We start from the raw sequence: 12,800 nt of genomic DNA, 5'->3' as shown, positions 1-12,800 counted from the left end.
TTCTGGAGCCCTCACCACAAGAAGGATGTTGAGGCTCTGGAGTGTGTCCAGAGAAGAGCAATGAAGCTGTGAGGGGTCTGGAGAAGAAGGGTTACGAGGAGCGGCTGAGGGCCGTGGGGTTGTTTATCCTGGAGAAGAGGAGGCTGAGGGGAGACCTTCTTACTCTCTACAACTGCCTGAAAGGAGGTTGTGGAGAGGAGGGAGCTGGGCTCCTCTCCCAAGGGACAGGGGACAGGACAAGAGGGAATGGCCTGAAGCTCCGCCAGGAGAGGTTCAGGTTGGATATCAGAAAAAAATTCTTCACAGAAAAGGTATTGGGCACTGGAACAGCTGCCCAGGGAGGTGGTCGAGTCGCCTTCCCTGGAGGTGTTTAAGGAACGGGTGGATGAAGTGCTGAGGGACATGGTTTAGGGAGTGTTAGGAATGGTTGGACTCCATCATCCAATGGGTCCTTTCCAACCTGGTGATTCTGTGATTCTGTGATTCTGTGATTCTTGCTGCCTCCCCAGGCCCCAACGCGCATGAGGGAGCTGCGGAGGAGGCTGCGCTGGGCTCCACGGGCACGAGGGGCTGATCCCCTCCCTGCTCGCAGGGCTTGCACGTAGCAGCCTGCACTGCCATCTGGAAGCTCCTGCAGCCCCGGCTCGGCAGGTTCCTCCGGCAGAGCCCAGGTTGTGTCCTTGCAGACGGCGTGTGGAGCCGTTGCGGGAGCCGCTCCGCTGCAAGACGCTCCAACATTGACAGCTTATCCCAAGGCTGTGCCCGGTGGCAGAGGAGACCCAGGAAGGCTCTTGATTCCCACCACACAGCCATGGCAGATGAAGAGGAACACCCATCGGCTCTCTCGGATAACCAGGTACAAGCGTGTGCATGCAAGAATCCCTCTGCAGAAACCTGGGAAAGCTGCTGCTGACCACTGCAGGCTTTGCCATGAGATTGTGGGATGCTGTAAAGGTGCCCCTGGCTCACAGCAAAGGAGTCGCAGCTGCCCAGCCCAGGGCTTTGCAGGCTCGTGCTCACTTCTCGGGTCGGCTGCTCCTGCTCCGCGCTCTCTACATGACTCGGAGGGCTCTGGGAACCATCCGTCTCTGGCCATCTCACCCCTCTGGAGCCGCTCTCAGCACAGTCTAGAGCAGAACATGGTTTCTCAGCGCTCCCCAGCACCGGGCGAGGGAAACTGAGGCACTGCAGTGAGCTGGGGAGGCTGCAGCAGGGAAACTCCCTCATCCAGCCACTGCGGAGGAGCCCGTCCCGCGCTGCGGCAACGCAGGCTTGCAGGGAACCGGCCGCTCCACTCTGCCACCACCACCAAAAGCCCCTGGGCACAGCTTTTTGGGGACGATGAGGCTCTGCCCGCTCCGTGGTGACACTGGCACCGGGTGCACATCACCACGTGATGCCCGTGGAAAGAGTGTGGCCATGCTCTGCGTCCTCCTGCGCCGCAGGATGCCTGAGCCCACGCTCATCTCCATCCTTCTCCCTCAGGTCTTCGTGTTGACGTGCATCTACCTGCTGGCCTCGCTGCTGAGGTGGGTTCTGCCCCGCGGTCGTGGCTGAGCGGAGGCAGCAGCGGTGTCTTGCCCGCACGTGGCCTCGTCTTGCTCGCGCCCCGCAGTCTGCTCCATCCCTTAGCAAGTTTGGGGATGACACTAAGCTGGGTGGAAGCGTGGATCTGCTGGAGGGGAGGGAGGCTCCAAAGGGATCGGAACAGGCTGGAAAGATGGGCTGAGACCAATGGCATGAGGATAACGAGGCCAAATGATGGGTCCTACATTTGGGGCACAACAACCCTATGGAGCTCCAGACCAGGAGAAGTGTGGCTGGAGAGCTGCCTGGAGGAGAAGGACGTGGGGGTGTTGGTTGACAATGACTGAAAGTGAGCCAGCAGTGGCCCAGGTGGCCAAGAAGGCCAACGGCATCTTGGCTTGGATCAGAAACGGTGGGACCAGCAGGTCCAGGGTGGGTATTCCCCTCTGTACTCGGCACTGGTGACACCACACCTCGAATCCTGTGTTCAGTTGTGGTCCCATCGCTCCAAGAAGGATGTTGAGGCTCTGGAGCGTGTCCAGAGAAGAGCAACGAAGCTGTGAGGGGTCTGGAGAAGAAGGGTTATGAGGAGCGGCTGAGGGCCATGGGGTTGTTTAGCCTGGAGAAGAGGAGGCTGAGGGGAGACCTCATTGCTCTCTACAATTCCCTGAAAGGAGGTGGTGGAGAGATGCGTTTTGGTCTCTTCTCCCAAGTGACCGGTGATGGGATGAGAGGAAATGGCCCAAAGTTTCTCCAGGACATCAGGAGGAACTTCTTCACCAGAAGGGCCATTGGGCCCTGGCAGAGGCGTCCCAGGGCGGTGATGGAATCCCCATCCCTGGAGGTGTTTAAAAGATGGGCAGAGGAGGTGCTCAGGGCCATGGTTTAATGGCAGAGAGGAATGGTTGGACTCGATGATCCAAGAGGTCTTTTCCAACCTGGTGATTCTATGATTCTATGACTTTAACCACCAGCCCCATCTCTTCCAGCCTCCTGGGCAGCGGATCCATCCTCGCTGTCACCTCCTGGCAGAGGCGGTGCTGCCACATCCAGGTGAGTGCTCTCAGGATGTGGGGATGGATTTTGGCCCCTGTTGAGCCGGAATCAAAGCAAGACCAGCTGCTGGGCTTCCTGCACAGTGGGACCCAAGCAGGGCAGAAGATGCAGGATGCATCAGCCTCCCTGGAGAGCAGCTGGTCCCAGCTCCACTCCTGGCCAGCCCTGGGAAGGATTTGGCCACAGCAGCTCTGCAGAGCCAGAGAAAAGCTGCTGCCGCTTCCATTAGACCTAACGCCATGTCCCCGTCCCCCAGCTTCGCCCCCTTTTTCTTCTCGCCCTGGCAGATTTCTTGGCCGCCGCTGTGCTGCTGAGCACGGCCACCATCCAGCTGCTGCCAGCCCCGCTCTTCATCCCGGCGTACGCTGCCTGCCCCTACGGAACGATGCTGGCCACGGTAAGTGGAGGTCAGCTCGCACCTTGGGGCTGGGCATCTCCTCCCGTGTTGCCGGGAAGAGCTGAGCCCCATCTGTGGGCTTGGAGGGTCCTGGTGTGCGGAGCTATTCCTCCAACGGAGAATTGGCCCCACCAAACCTGGTGGAATCCTCAACAGAAGAAGGAGATGGAGCTGTTGGAAGGGGTCCAGAGGAGGCTCCGAGGATGCTGCGAGGGCTGCAGAACCTCCCGTCCGAGGACAGGCTGAGAGAGTTGGGGTTGGGGAGAAGAGAAGGCTCCGAGGAGACCTTAGAGGGACCTTCCAGTGCCTGAAGGGGCTCCGAGGAGACCTTAGAGGGACCTTCCAGTGCCTGAAGGGGCTCCAAGAAAGCTGTGGAGGGGCTGTTCACAAAGCCTTGTGGTGATAGGATGAGGTGGAACGGCTATAAACTGGAGAGGGGCAGATTTAGACTGGACATAAGGAAGGATTTCTTCACCATGAGGGTGGTGAGACACTGGCACAGGTTTTCCAGGGAACTTGTGGCTGCCCCATCCCTGGAGGTGTTGAAGGCCATGTTGGATGGACCTTGGGCACCTGATCCAGTGGGAGATGTCCCTGCCCATGGCAGGGATTGGAACTGGATGATCTTTAAGGTTCCTTCCAACCCAACCCATTCTATGATTCTATGAAACCTTCTCTGCCTTCCTGGGACTCTGTGGTGGGTAACGCCGTTTCCCTCCTGCCCTTAACGCTCATCCCACTGGGAATGGGGCCTTTGCCTCTGCCACACGTGGGGTTCAGGGACCAGGAGGGGCTCAGCTTTGCTCTGCTTTGCACATATCCACCTGCCCGGCTGCATAATGCATGGGGCGACCATCACCGTGGCTGCAAGCCTGGTGACAGGACACGGGGCAGAGCCCTGTTCGGACCACCTAAAGCCCAGCACGGCCCTGGGGGGTGTAGAATCAGAGAATCGTTTAAGTTGGAAAAGGCCTTTCAGATCATCACATCCAACCCTTCACCCATCGCTGCCAATCCCACCACTGAACCACGTTCCGGAGCACCACATCCACACGGCTTTGAAATCCCTCAGGGATGGGACTCCACCACCGCCCCGGGCAGTGTCTGCCAGAGCTTGACAGCCCTTTCCATGATGGAATTTTTCCTAATATCCAATCTAAACGTCCCCTGGCACAACTTGAGGCCGTCTCCTCTCATCCCATCCCTTGTTCCTTGGGAACAGAGCCCGACATCTGCTCAACAAAACCTCTTTCCAGGATGTTGTAGAGAGCGATGAGGTCTCCCCTCAACCTCCTCTTCTCCAGGCAAAACAATCCCAGGTCCCTCAGCCGCTCCCAGAACCCCTGGGCTCCAGCCCCTTCCCCAGCTCCATTCCCTTCTCCGGACGCGCTCCAACTCCTCAAGGTCTTCCTTGGAGTGAGGGGCTCAAAACTGAACCCAGGATTCGAGGTCTGATCTCACCAAGGAGTCAATTCCTTCCCTGCTCCTGGTGGCCACCCCATGGCTGATCCAAGCCAGGAGGCTGTTGGCCTTCTTGGCCACCAGGGCCACTGCTGGCACGTGTTCAGCCACTGTTGAGCAGTACCCTCAGGTCCTTTTCCACCAGAGAGCTTTCCAGATGCTCTTCCTCAAGCCTGGAGTGTTGCATGGGGTTATGACCAAAGTGTCCAACCTGGCACTTGGCCTTGGAGAACCCCATCCTGCTGGCATTGGCCCATGGATCCAGCCTGGCCAGATCCCTCTGCAGAGCCTTCCTGCCCTCCATCCATGGATCCAGCCTGGCCAGATCCCTCTGCAGAGCCTTCCTGCCCTCCATCCATGGATCCAGCCTGGCCAGATCCCTCTGCAGAGCCTTCCTGCCCTCCATCCATGGATCCAGCCTGGCCAGATCCCTCTGCAGAGCCTTCCTGCCCTCCATCCATGGATCCAGCCTGGCCAGATCCCTCTGCAGAGCCTTCCTGCCCTCCATCCATGGATCCAGCCTGGCCAGATCCCTCTGCAGAGCCTTCCTGCCCTCCATCCATGGATCCAGCCTGGCCAGATCCCTCTGCAGAGCCTTCCTGCCCTCCATCCATGGATCCAGCCTGGCCAGATCCCTCTGCAGAGCCTTCCTGCCCTCCATCCATGGATCCAGCCTGGCCAGATCCCTCTGCAGAGCCTTCCTGCCCTCCATCCATGGATCCAGCCTGGCCAGATCCCTCTGCAGAGCCTTCCTGCCTCCATCCATGGATCCAGCCTGGCCAGATCCCTCTGCAGAGCCTTCCTGCCCTCCATCCATGGATCCAGCCTGGCCAGATCCCTCTGCAGAGCCTTCTGTGTTGCCTGGAGGGGATGGTGGGATATTGGGGAGCAGAAGACAAGGAGAGAAGAAGGTGCCTTTGGAGCTCTGGGTACAACAGGAGCCCACTCTTCCTTTTCTATCCCAGACCTTCTACTCAGTCTCGTTCCTGATGGTCATTGTCTACGCGTACGAAGCCCACCGCACCGTCCGTGGCGGGAGAGCCTGGCACGTGGCCGCTCTGCAGGTTGGTGGCCCCCAGGTGTGGTGCAGGTGAACATCACCCTTTCCACACACGGCTCCTCCAGCCCTGTGAGGACTCCGGGAGCAGCAGAGGGATGGAAGAGCAGCCCATTCCCGGCTGCCCTGCATCCCGGCAGAGCGCGGCAGGAGCTTTGAGGTGCTGCAAGACCTGCAGCCCCGCGTTGCCGGTGGTTTTGTCCCTGCAGGACAGGAGTGGGTGCCTGGAGAGCATCTGGCAGGGGTTGCCATCCATCCTGGCCTGGTAGGTACCAGTTAGCAGCCCTGGTCTTTTCTCCAGCTGGAATGGGGCTGCGGCACAGCCCTGGATGGGATCAAACACGCTCACCTCCGCTTTTCTCTGCAAGGCTGGTGCCAGCGCTCACGTTCCTGGGACAGCTGATCGCTCACGGCACCTCCATCACCGATATCGCACCAAAACCCATCGAGCCTATCACGCCATGGAAAGGCAACCGCTCCGAGACCTACAGCCTCTACTGCTCCAGGTACGCTGCCATCCCAACCCCCTGATCCCAAGGGATGAGCTGGGATGGGCATCCCTCGCCCTTCCCGATGGCTTTGGGCATCCGCCGCGAGGTGCGCAAAGGGCACCTCCGAGTGATGGGTGAGGGATTATATGGAGACCCCACCACCTTCCTCTGTCCTTCCAGCTGCCTTCTCCTCATCCGTCGCGCTCAGGATATCTGCTACGAGGTGAGCGCTGCTGCCGCCCGACCCCACCGCTGTTCCCTTTCCCTTCCAAGGGTGGGTGGGCTCAAAAGGACCCCGGGAAGCAGCGGATCTACGGCGCATAGGGAGATGCTGGCAGAGGGATGGGGTAGAGGGATGTCCGTGCTCGAGCACAGGAGCAGCTTCCTGGCTCCGCTGCATCCATTCTGGCCTGGACAGGCGCACACTCTCCTGGGTGGAAAACTGGTTGGATGGCCGAGCCCAGAGAGTGGTGGTCAATGGAGTTCCCTCCAGCTGGAGGCCAGTTACAAGAGGGGTTCCCCAGGGCTCGGTACTGGGTCCAGCCCTGTTCAATGTCTGTATCAATGACCTGGATGAAAGCATTGAGTGCCCCCTTAGCAAGTTTGAGGATGACAGTAAGCTGGGTGGAAGCGTGGATCTGCTGGAGGGTGGGGAGGCTCCAAAGGGATCAGAACAGGCTGGAAAGATGGGCTGAGACCAATGGCACGAGGTTTAACAAGGCCAAATGTTGGGTCCTGCATTTGGGGCACAACAACCCTGTGCAGTGCTACAGACTGGGGGAAGAGTGGCTGGAAAGCTGCCTGGAGGAGAAGGACGTGGGGGTGTTGGTTGACAACGACTGAAGATGAGCCAGCAGTGGCCCAGGTGGCCAAGAAGGCCAACGACATCTTGGCTTGGATCAGAAATGGGGTCACCAGCAGGTCCAGGGAGGCGATTCTCCTCTGTACTCGGCACTGGTGAGACCGCACCTCGAATCCTGTGTTCAGTTCTGGAGCCCTCACCACAAGAAGGATGTTGAGGCTCTGGAGGTGTCCAGAGAAGAGCAATGAAGCTGTGAGGGGTCTGGAGAAGAAGGGTTACGAGGAGCAGCTGAGGGCCATGGGGTTGTTTAGCCTGGAGAAGAGGAGGCTGAGGGGAGACCTTCTTACTCTCTACAACTGCCTGAAAGGAGGTTGTGGAGAGGAGGGAGTTGGGCTCCGGAGCTTGTGGTGGGGAAGGAGCTGCCGGTGGCTCCATTGCTTTCCCTTTACCTTTCAGTATACAGCGAGGAAGGACGTGGGGCTGGAAGGGAAAATCATCTTCTTCTTGTACCTCCTGCTGGTGCTCAGCTGCTGCACGGTAAGACCGCGGCGCAGCGCGGAGAGAGCACGGGGTCCTGCAGCAGCCTGTGCAGGGTCTGGATGCAGCAGCGAGCATGGGATCCAGCTGCAGCAGCCTGTGCAGGGTCTGGATGCAGCAGTGAGCATGGGATCCAGCTGCAGCAGCCTGTGCAGGGTCTGGATGCAGCAGGAAGCATGGGATCCAGCTGCAGCAGCCTGTGCAGGGTCTGGATGCAGCTGCGAGCATGGGATCCAACTGCAGCAGCCTGTGCAGGGTCTGGATGCAGCTGCGAGCATGGGATCCAGCTGCAGCAGCCTGTGCAGGGTCTGGATGCAGCAGCCAGCATGGGATCCAGCTGCAGCAGCCTGTGCAGGGTCTGGATGCAGCAGCGAGCATGGGATCCAGCTCTGGCAGCCTGTGCAGGGTCTGGATGCAGCAGGGAGCATGGGATCCAGCTGCAGCAGCCTGTGCAGGGTCTGGATGCAGCAGGAAGCATGGGATCCAACTGCAGCAGCCTGTGCAGGGTCTGGATGCAGCAGGAAGCATGGGATCCAGCTGCAGCAGCCTGTGCAGGGTCTGGATGCAGCAGCGAGCATGGGATCCAGCTGCAGCAGCCTGTGCAGGGTCTGGATGCAGCAGGAAGCATGGGATCCGGCTGCAGCAGCCTGTGCAGGGTCTGGATGCAGCTGCGAGCATGGGATCCAGCTGCAGCAGCCTGTGCAGGGTCTGGATGCAGCAGGGAGCATGGGATCCAGCTGCAGCAGCCTGTGCAGGGTCTGGATGCAGCAGCGAGCATGGGATCCAGCTGCAGCAGCCTGTGCAGGGTCTGGATGCAGCAGGAAGCATGGGATCCAGCTGCAGCAGCCTGTGCAGGGTCTGGATGCAGCAGCCAGCATGGGATCCAGCTGCAGCAGCCTGTGCAGGGTCTGGATGCAGCACCCAGCGTGCCTCCGCTGACCCCATTCCCTGCCTTGCAGCTCCTGTACCGCAGGGTGAAGCTCTGGTGCCGGAGGAACGCCGCAGCGCCTTTGCTGACCCTGGAGAAGGACGGCTTCGCGAAGAAGAGCATCGGCAGCGTCAGCAGAGTCTCCCACTACTTCCAGCTGGTTTTCCTGCTCTGTTGGGCACCAGGTGAGGTCGGGGGGAACCGCCACAGCTCCAACTCCGGGTGCTCCATGGGCTGAGACGCGGCCACTTGGAGAGGGATGTTCCAGACGAAGCATTATCAGAGTAGGAGATTGAGGAACGTTCCTTTTGTCTTCCATCCGCAGCCTTCCTCCTCACCGTCCTCTCCTTCACCAGCATCAAACCTGCAGCGGTTTTTGTCCTCTATGTTGTTACAGTAAGTAAAAAGCCATCTCCTCGGCTCTAAACTGGGGAATTGGACCTGTTAGAAGAAGCCCAGAGGAGGCCACAAGGATGCTGCAAGGGATGAAGCACATCCCATCCAAGGACAGGCTGAGAGAGTTGGGGTTCTTCAGCCTGGAGAAGGCTCCGAGGAGACCTTCGAGCATCTTCCAGTACCTGAAGGAGCTCCAGGAAAGCTGAGGAGTGCACGGACAGGATGAGAGGGAACGGTTTGAAGCTGAAGGAGGGGAGATTGAGATAAGATCTCAGGAAGAAAAGTTCTCCTGTGAGGGTGGAGAGGCCCTGACTCACGTTGCCCTGAGAAGTTGTGGCTGCTCCATCCCTGGAGGTGTTCAAGGCCAGGTTGGATGAGGACGAGCAACCTGATCCCGTGGGAGAGGGTTGGAGCTGGATGGGCTTTGGAGGTCCCTTCCAACCCCAAACAGTTCTGTGGTTCTATGACATTTGTCGCCGTCAGAGACGTGACGGGTGGTGGGGTGGGGGCTGCTCCGGGAGGGCTGCAGGAACCAGGCAAGGTGAGCAGGAGCACGGCGGTCCTCGTTTTGGTGGTTGCCGTTTCACTCCTCAACTCTTCGGATGTGGAGTGAATCATACAACGGTTTGGGTTGGAAGGGACCTCAAAGCCCATCCAGTTCCAACTCGTACCACAGGCAGCGACGCCTCCCACTGGATCCGGTTGCTCCAAGCTCCATCCAACCTGGCCTTCAACACCTCCAGGGATGGGGCAGCCACCACCGCTCTGGGTAACCCGTTCCATTCTTCACCACCTTCATCGTGAAGAATTTCTACCTAAAGTCTAACCTAAATCTTCCCCCTTCCAATGTAAAGCCGCTCGCCCTCATCCTATCACTCCATGCCCGTATAAAAAGTCCCTCTCCAGCTTTCCTGGAGCCTTTCCAGGTACTGGAAGCTGCTCTAAGGTCCCCCCTGGAGCCTTCTCTGCTCCACGCTGAACAACCCCCAACTCTCTCGGAGGGTGATGGGGTTTGCAGCGTTCCTCCAAGGAGCAGATCAAGGCAGCGCTCATCGCGTTCTCTCCTGTAGGCTTTGACCGTCTCCCTCCAAGGCTTCCTGCACAGTTTGGTCTACGGTTGGCTGAGGCAAAACTTCCGAGAGGAGGCAGTGGGCAAGAGGTCCTCCCTGTGGCATCCGCGGGGCCTCAAGGCTTTCTACGATGACTCCCTGGGGGCTGTTCCCTAGGTTGTCACCTCATCCTGCTGCCTCCAGGTTGTCCAAAGCTTGAGTTGTACATTCCCAGCAGATCCCTGCAGCTGGGTAGGATCTCCCTGGACTTCCTTTCATGCCTGGAAAGTTGGAGCATGGTGCCAACTGATGGCATTTCTGACAGCGGTGGGGGCTGAGGTGGCTCTGCTCCTGGTGGGAAGCCCACTCGGAGGCAACCCAACACCCCACCACCCACACCGTGCAGACAGTGACCCCACCAGAAGCTGCTGGACCATAGGAGGTGGGACAGGAGCTCTCTAGAAGAAGGCTGCCCATGTCCCGCACCACAACTGACTTAGCTGTGGGCAGCAGCAGGGCCTGCAGGCTCACGAGCATTCCAATGCTGCAGGAGAAGTTTGGCCACCCCCAACCCTTCCAGCAATGGAACATAAGCTGCGACTCCTCAGGATGGTGGTGGTGGTTCCTCCTGTTTGGTTTGGTCTTGTTTCAGCGTTACGCCTTCTGTCAGAGCAATCCAAGTTCCTCGCAGGGATCGGGAAAAAGGGCTTACAAATAAACGTGTTATGGTTGAGGTGCTCCTGGGCTTTGCTGCTCTTCCATGAGTAGCAGGAACAGGTGGCTCGTGCCTCCTTCCTGCCTCTGGGAAGGTTCTTGGCCAAGACCACGTCAACGGAGACGAAGAAGCCATTGCTGGGAATGATTCATAGAATCATAGAATTGTCTGGTTGGAGAAGACCTTTGAGATCATCGAGTCCAACCATCCCTGTCCACCACTAAACCGTATCTCTGAGCACCTCATCTTCCCATCTTTTAAACCCCTCCAGGGATGGGGACTCCACCACCGCCCTGGGCAGCCTCTGCCAGGGCCTGAGAACCCTTTCGGTGAAGGAATGCTTCCTGATGTCAATTCTGAACCTTCCCTGGTGCAACTTGAGGCCATTTCCTCTCATCCCATCCTTTGTTCCTTGGGAGAAGAGACCAACACCCATCTTGGTACAACCTCCTTTCAGGTTGTAGACAGTGATGAGGTCTCCTCTCAGCCTCTTTTTCTCCAGGCTAAACAATCCCAGGTCCCTCAGCCGCTCCTCGTAACCCTTCTTCTCCAGCCCCTTCCTCAGCTCCATTGCCCTTCTCTGGACACGCTCCAGGCCCTCAAGGTCTTTTGTAGAGTGAGGGGCCCAAAACTGAACCCAAGATTTGAGATGCAGCCTCACTAATGCCGAGTCGATGAGCACAATCCCCTCCCTGGACCTGCTGGCCACGCCGTTTCTGATCCAAGCCAAGATGCCATTGGCCTTCTTGACCACCTGGGCCACCGCTGGCTCATCTTCAGCTGCTGTCCACCAACACCCCCAGGTCCTTCTCTGCCAGGCAGTGGTGGAATGGTTTGGGCTGGAAGGGACCTCAAAACCCATCCAGTTCCTCATCTACTCCCAGAACCCGTGGGCTCAACCCTTCCACAGCTTTGCTCCCCTTCTCCAGACCCGCTCCAGTCCTTCAAGATCTTTCTTCTGGAATGGAACAGTGACAGAGCTGCCAAGAAGGGCCAAAACGACACACAAACGTCAACAGTAACCAGCACACAAGAACCCAAAGGGTACAAAAACCCAGGAAAAGCCTGAAGTGAACCTTACTTTTAAGGTCCACGGTGAAGGATCCATCTGTGGATGCTCCAAAGGCTCCTGATGGCAGGACCCTCCACCCCAGGCACAGGCTGCTCCGCAGGCGTCTCCGTGCTGCGGTGAAGGCAGAGGGACGCGTAGCAGCATGAAGGTTGGCATCACCCTGGGCAGAGTTGGCCTTGAGGAACCCTGGAGCAAAGGAGCCTCAGACGTAAAAGAGACAGAAAACAGACATAAGGAGGAATTTCTTCACCATGAGGGTGGTGAGGCCCTGGAAGAGGTTGCCCAGAGAAGTTGTGGCTGCCCCATCCCTGGAGGGGTTCCAGGCCAGGTTGGATGGGCCTTGGGCAGCGTGATCCAGTGGGAGATGTCCCTGCCCATGGCAGGGGGGTTGAAAAAAGATGATTTTTAAGGTCCCTTCCAACCCAAACTATTCTACGATTCTATGAAAACACCACGCTGAGGGCCACGAGCGGCCAAGCTCAACAGCTCCTCTGCAAAGAAACTTCATTCTGAACCACATAAATCAACTTGAGACCCCAAAACCAGGACAAAGCTTGGCTTAAATAGGTTTTAAACTCGGATTTTCTACTATACATTAGTGGTTGGGTCCAACCCAGTGACCGTAGAGCTATCGCACGCACGCGCACAACCGACTCAATATACAGAATATACACTGTACAGGCAGGAATGCCCCTACGCAATATCGTAGAGGATTTGTTGCTACTGGGAGATATCGTCCGTGTCTCCTCGCTTGGCCGCTTCCAGGCTGAAGGCAGTGGGGAACCAAGCAGCCTCGCGCTGTTCCTGCGCCATCCACGCCTGGTTCGGGAGGGGGGAAATGCAGGAAGAGTTCAGGCAGCTCCGAGAGCCTCCGGCATCTCCCCGGCGCGGGATGGGGACCGGCGGTGTGGCAGCCGCTGTGCCATCGGCACTGGGCACTGCCGACAGCTTCGTGCAGGTCTCGGCTGAAATCCCAACTTTCCTACCACGTGCAAAGGGACGCTCCAGGGCTTTTTAAGGAACGAGAGCGTATCAAAGCTGCCGGATCCATCCTAAAACCTGTTCTTAAGGCAAACATTCCAGCCCTGGCCACAATGACAGATGGTGCAATGCAATTTCAGCAGCAGCGATCAGCCTTGGGCTTCCCAGAAATGCATTTCCAAGGCAGCTGGCAGCAGGATCGTGCTCTCAGGTAGAGGGCAGCTCCCTCCAAGGCCGTCACCAAGCTTCAAACCTTTCCTCCTCTCAGCCCAGAAGCGCGCAGATGCCCCTTCTCTTTCCCAAGAGGTGAACGGGAGCAGAATGATGGAGC

General features: G+C 58.3%; 1 protein-coding gene across 1 annotated transcript; it reads left to right on the top strand.

Annotated features, from left to right (window-relative positions):
• The first annotated feature begins 364 nt into the window (after window positions 1-364).
• On the top strand, window positions 365-11,138 carry LOC128853086 (transmembrane protein 116-like). Its single transcript, XM_054075023.1, has 12 exons — window positions 365-856; window positions 1,486-1,529; window positions 2,517-2,580; window positions 2,840-2,980; window positions 5,407-5,505; window positions 5,708-5,763; window positions 5,867-6,004; window positions 6,170-6,212; window positions 7,248-7,328; window positions 8,288-8,441; window positions 8,582-8,652; window positions 9,723-11,138. The coding sequence occupies exons 1-12, from the start codon at window positions 812-814 to the stop codon at window positions 9,876-9,878; spliced, it is 1,092 nt and encodes a 363-aa protein (XP_053930998.1). The 5' UTR covers window positions 365-811; the 3' UTR covers window positions 9,879-11,138.
• Window positions 11,139-12,800: the final 1,662 nt, after the last annotated feature.

Source organism: Cuculus canorus, chromosome 1 (assembly GCF_017976375.1).
Source record: "Cuculus canorus isolate bCucCan1 chromosome 1, bCucCan1.pri, whole genome shotgun sequence".
In the NCBI taxonomy this organism is placed as follows: Eukaryota; Metazoa; Chordata; class Aves; order Cuculiformes; family Cuculidae; genus Cuculus; species Cuculus canorus.
This window is presented reverse-complemented; position numbering and strand designations above follow the sequence as displayed.